At 37.1% G+C, this 6,000-nt stretch overlaps 1 protein-coding gene across 1 annotated transcript in view; it reads right to left on the bottom strand.

The window, feature by feature from the left end:
- Positions 1-1,279: 1,279 nt before the first annotated feature.
- TAFA2 (TAFA chemokine like family member 2) overlaps positions 1,280-6,000 on the bottom strand; it is a 53,658-nt gene continuing 48,937 nt past the window's right edge. The window contains exons 4-5 of the mRNA XM_050903125.1: positions 3,875-4,010; positions 1,280-1,323 (exon numbers count right to left, since the gene is read on the bottom strand). Coding sequence (XP_050759082.1) covers positions 1,280-1,323; positions 3,875-4,010 — 180 coding nt within the window. The remainder of the gene's footprint in view (positions 1,324-3,874; positions 4,011-6,000) is intronic.

The raw sequence follows: 6,000 nt of genomic DNA, 5'->3' as shown, positions 1-6,000 counted from the left end.
ATGGTACAATATACATTAAATGGAGTATAAAATTATACATTCTGTAATAACTTAGAAAAAAGCTCATAGATGCTTAAGGCCTTTAAATATTGAGGATTTTTTTTCATGTAACAGCACATCACAAAGTTCAAAAATTTCTAGTGAAACAAAAAATAAAAAAGTAAATGTGATTTTGGCAAGAATCAGATCTGAACTGGATGACTGTAAGCAAGCAAAATACCCACGAACTGTAAATCTGGGAGGGCACTAGGACTTTTTTCCTTTATAGCAAACAGACTGAGCAGACATCTACACAAGCATCCAACAGTACTTAGGTTCAAGCAAGAGATTTTATTTTTTAATAAAAAGACAAAAATTCTGAGTGATTACCATCCAATTTTATAATTGCAAAACTCATTTACATCCCTGCCTACCTTTATAAAAAGGGATGAAATACTGTTATTGACGGCTTACCATGAATTTCAATGAATTAAAGGTTGGGAAAGTAAAGTACGTATCAGGAACACCCCTCTCCTTCAAACTAAATGGAAATGTATATCTTAAAGGTATAAAATGCCTTATAATGGAAGTGGTAATTGAATTTTGACCACTACTTTTTTAACTGCCAAAGAGCTGCAGTAGTTGGTTAGCCTTAGGGAAACATGTAAACCTGACTATACATTTTAATATGACTGATGTATTCAGATAACTATTACTTGTCAACAATAATTATTAACAATGGATATATACTTCCATTCCTATAACAAAAGCAACTTCAAGATGTTGAAATATGTACCTTTGAGAGCTCCAAGATTAGAATACAAATAAAAATGTCTAAAACTGCGCCATGCCAGAGGACAATTTCTGCAACAGAAATTTAATTAAAGCAGTGTGCAGTCCCACCAGCAATCTGAATGGTGGACCAGGGATAATTTTAGAGAGAAGGAACCAATACATTTTGGAGGTTAACTTCATCAAGATGAAAAGCCACCGGTCTGGAATGGAGAATCCGAAAGATTGCTGCTTTTCTGCACCTTTTGAATATCAACTCTTGTGATTACAGCTGCAAATTCCTCACCAAGTGTAATTTTACAAGTGTACACAGTTCAATCAGTTGAAATCTTTGTGACACAGAAGTTCAAAATAACTTTCCGGTAGTTTTGATCTCAAGGCTGTTGCTGATTACAAGCCAGGTTCTCATTGAAACAATTGATTCTGAAGGATACACCCCAGTAGTATAAAATTTCACTTCAAGGATTGCCTGGAGGAATGAAATTCCTATATGTTGTATTTAATGTTATCAGCCTAGAGACCGACTTGATTTGTCTTTAGCTATCGGGTTACCTGTAAAGAAAAAGAAAATCAGAAAATCAAAACTGTACATAGAGAATCTACTTCTGAAGTACTGGAAACTGAGACTGAAACATAAGATCTCTGTCCAGCAAAGCTCTTTCAATTGTTTTTAAGTAAGTAAGTGAATAATTCCCAATGGTATTAGATGGGATTGCTCCCCAACTTACACAATTTAAGTGCTTTGTTGGAACCGGACTTGACAAGGAGAAATTGAAATGTGACCATGCTTAAAAATATAATTAAAAAATCTGAAGGTCACAAATTACCAACCCACAAATGTCAAAAGCATTGGTTTCAAGGAAAATTTCTGTATTCTGTTCATCCTTTTCAATGTTAGAACTTCTGTATGGTAACAACTACGCTTTTAAAAAGTTAGCCATTGAGTATAACAGTGACTGATACTGGAGATGTATTCTTCCGTTCTTTGCATGCTACTTTAAAACAGAATCATAGAATCATAGAAACATAGAATTGTTTAGGCTGGAAAAGGCAACGTCCTGTTAAGGGCTAAATGCATCTTAGCAAGCAATAATCACTTAGTGGAGAAACAGGACAAAAATCATGCATACATAAACAAGAGAGAGATATATCCTGTTATTCACAAGGTATAAAATAACTACCAAGGAGTTCACTTAGAGTGGTTTCACCCAGCCTAACATGAAACAAGAGTGGAACAGAAGGACCACAGAGAAAGAGTGGGAGACAAAGCATTTCACGGTAATTGGACTTTCCTGTGTCTGATTTGGATTTTAAACATTAAAAGAAAAAAAAAAGAAGTATCATATCAAAGAAACATAACTTTGAGGAATATTTCTGCTGTGTCAGTGGATACAATTAATGATCATGTAACATTTTAATATCAAATTGTGTCAGGGGACAACATCCCAACTCTTGAGGAACAACCCATTGGAACGGTCACAATAACACTTTATGACATCAAGGGGCATATGCTTTTCATTTTGATCACAGAGAGAAGGGTCATGCTCCTTAATGATGAAACATTCTTTTGCCCTCAGCAAAACTGTTTGCATACAGCTCTCGTCGGCTCTGCAGAGCATGAACGTAGAGCAGAATATTAAAAGGACTGTTCAAGGAGTTCATTACTTCGGTTTGCCTTCTCCACCAAGTTGTTTCTAGGAACTGCACTTAAGAAGGCAATAATAAAATTGTGCTTTGTGATTTTTATGATACATGGGTTTATTTATTACATTGCTCTTATTTTGTTTTGTTCTTGCTGTTGGAAACAGCCTCATGTGGCCACTTCTATAGTGGAAGATTCCCTGAAAAAATAATGAAAAATTAATTAAATTTAATTTAATTAAATAATAAAATTAAATTTAAAAGTCAGGCAAGATATATTTCTATGCCCTGCACCAAAGCTCAAAAGGCTGACACAGCATCTTATTGTTATTTATTTTTTGCTTTATTGCTACAAACTGGAATTCTACTCATGGGCCCAGGTGCCACTGAGCTACATAATGTAAAATACACGTCTTCTGATCCTATCCGCAGGTGCAGTTTTATTAGCTTCACTTGAGACAGAGAGAGATATATATAAAAACCTGCGGTAAATCAACAGATGCAAAGCACACTGAAGACAAATCAAAGGATGTGAGACTCCCAAAGAGGCCATGTAGATGCAGGGTCAAAGCTTCTTACTTTTCCAAACAACAGAGTAGACCAAAACCGAAGCAGAACCAGAGGATGGTTTCCTCAGAGGCACAACTGGACAGGCACAGTCACGGGAACTCATCTGAATTCTCTATTCTGCCTATATATCCACAGAGTAGACTTTTGCTATTAAAAGAGAGGGTGCCAGCTGACTTTTGAGAGACCAAGTTGACCATGACCGAGCAATGTGCCCTTGCCGCAAAGAAGGTTAATGGTACCCTGGGCTGCGTTAGACAAAGTATTGTCAGCAGGTTAAGGGAGGTGATCCTTCACCTCTGCTCAGTACTGGTGAGGCCACACCTGCAGTAGTGTGTCCAGTTTTGGGCTCCCCAGTACAAGACAGACATAGAGCTACTGGAGAGAGTCCAGTAAAGTGCCACTAAGGCAAATAAGGGACTGCAGTATCTTCATATGAGGAAAGGCTGAGAGAGCTGGGACTCTTCAGCCTGCAGAAGAGGAGGCTCAGGGGGGATCTCATCAATGTGTACAAATACCTGAAGGGAGGGTGCAAAGAAGATGGAGCCAGGCTCTTTTCAAGTGGTGCCCAGGGACAGGACAAGAGGCAATGAGCACAAACTGAAACACAGGAGGTTCCCTCTCAGGAAACACTTTTTTACTGTGAGGGTGATGGAGCACTGGCACAGGTTGTCCAGGGAGGTTGTGGAGACCCCATCCTTGAAGATTTTCAAAAGCCATCTGGTCCTGGGCAACTGGCTTTAGGTTGCTCTGCTTGAGCAGGGGGTTGGACTTCCAGAGGTCCCTTCCAACCTCAACCATTCTGTGCTTTATTATTTTTATCACATCCAGCTTTGCCAATGCATGGTGTAAGGTGATAAACTGCAGCTAGCAAAAAGAGTATTTTCGCACATACATGACTGCCCAGTTACATGGCTGTTTGGAAGTGTAAATGTGTTCTCTTCAGTCACAAAGAAACTCAGTAAAATCATAATCTTTAGGCCTATCTGCTCCTCCCCATCAAGCTCTACAACTCTGTGGTGAAAATATCCCTATAAAAGCAACGTACACTGTTACATAGAATAAATAGGTGATATAAAGAAGAAAAAAATCAGATAGCCATTCAAATCTCTGCTCTATAACAGGTGGCTAATCATATACAACGGTCATTTTGTTCATACAGACTGCACAGGAAGTCAAGCTGCATATTCCTAGTTTCTACGATTACATGATTGGAGTTTTTAACTGCTTTCCCTTGCCAGAATTTTTATTATTCCACCTGCCCTCTTTTTTTTTTTCCCCCATTTATTTTTTTCTGTTAACTTCAAGGTCACACAATGCTACTCTGAGCAACACACACAGTGGTCCACTTTTGCCTCTATGTAACAAGGTAATACTTGTTATGTGCAAGCACAGACCAGACATTAACATTAATGGAAGTTATATATCCATACACATTAGGGAGAGAATAGACCTCTCAGATGCTAAAGGCAGTTTCATAAAGAAGCATTGAAATTCTAGCTAATATCTAGTGATAGTATTCCCAGAAATGCTTAATTTTGGATATAGTAAAAGCTATTTGGTTTGAGTGGCTGGGAAGCAAGGTACTGTGCCAAAGGTCTTTATAGGAAAAGGGGGACTGATAGCTTTATGTGTCTGATCTTTAAAATCCTAAGAGAACAGTAACACACTGAATGGGTGCAAATCAAGTCTAATCAATTTTTCAGTTAATAATTAATATGTATGGAAAATTAACTTTGCTGCTGTTTAACAATACAAATGAAAAAAAGGACATAAAACCTTTAGCATCCTAGGTGTTGATTTGAATTAATTTGTTCATTCTTGGAACATAATTACTCCCTTTATGGTAATATATTTTTTCACATGCTTGTTATATCATAAATACAATGCATTAGACTCTCTTCACTTTCTTGTACTAAATGTGCAATTAAAGTATAATTACTGTGCAGTTGCAGACTTTTTAATTTAAATTAGTGAATGGCTGCTGTAAATTGGCTGTAACTGTATGTGAACTCACTTGTTTTATTTTAAAACAACAATATATAATTAAATGCAACTGAAGTTTTCCACATTTCTTCTGTTCACTAAAAGTTCAAAACAGATTCAGTCTTTGGGTAGAACATTTTTGCCAGGGTAACCCAGAATGGACCAGAGATGAAAAGACCTCAAAGGCAGCACATTAGAAAAGCTACCAGCTCAAGAGATTTTCTGAACAGCCTCCATTCCAGTGCTGCTGACAATGGGTGAAAAATGTCCTCGCTTGTGAAATCCCCACAGCTGATGAATACAGCAGATAATACCATCTATTCCATAAGAATAGATTCCCAATAAAAATCCAGCCTGATACTTTTACTCAAGACTTCCTTCTGCCTTAGAAGAGGAAGGGAGGAAAATCAAGGTTATAGGATGTAAAGAATGGCTGAGTGAATATTCCCTGAATAATAAAGCACTTCTTACTTTCATGCACCTAAGCATCAAAGTTACAGGATCACAATTAGGTATAGTACAAATCTTCTATTTCTTCAGAGAAACAAATGTATCACTAATTATTTGCTAACTACAGAATAGTTTCTACATGCAAATGAGGCACATAATTAATTATTATTTAATAATGTTAGAAGAAAATAGATAACAATATACGGTATATTGAAATAAGTGTGTGCTGGAACATTTCATAACACAACTTTGTACATCACTATTTTTTTGACTGGCAGCTCTTTCAATTTTTTTCTATGTTTATCGCAAACCATACACAAAATCTGTATTAAAAACAGACTCTCGAGTCTGCAAAGTCAAACACTTGAAAGTTAGCAACTTCCCTTTTTACGGGTGCCGTTGCAACTCCAATTCTATCTCTTTCCCATCGTGCACAGTAAACAACAGAATTTAGTGGGGGAAGAGTGTTGGAGGGAAGCCTGTTATAATGTCATCAGGACTATGTATCAATGCAAGTGCAGAAAGGGGCAATTTTTTAAGCCAGTGTTTCTTCCCTCCACAGATGATTCAGCAGTATGATGGAGT

The sequence above is a fragment of the Gymnogyps californianus genome, chromosome 1 (assembly GCF_018139145.2).
Source record: "Gymnogyps californianus isolate 813 chromosome 1, ASM1813914v2, whole genome shotgun sequence".
Classification (NCBI taxonomy): Eukaryota; Metazoa; Chordata; class Aves; order Accipitriformes; family Cathartidae; genus Gymnogyps; species Gymnogyps californianus.
Note: the sequence above shows the minus strand (reverse complement) of the source record. Positions and strands in the feature narration are given on the sequence as shown.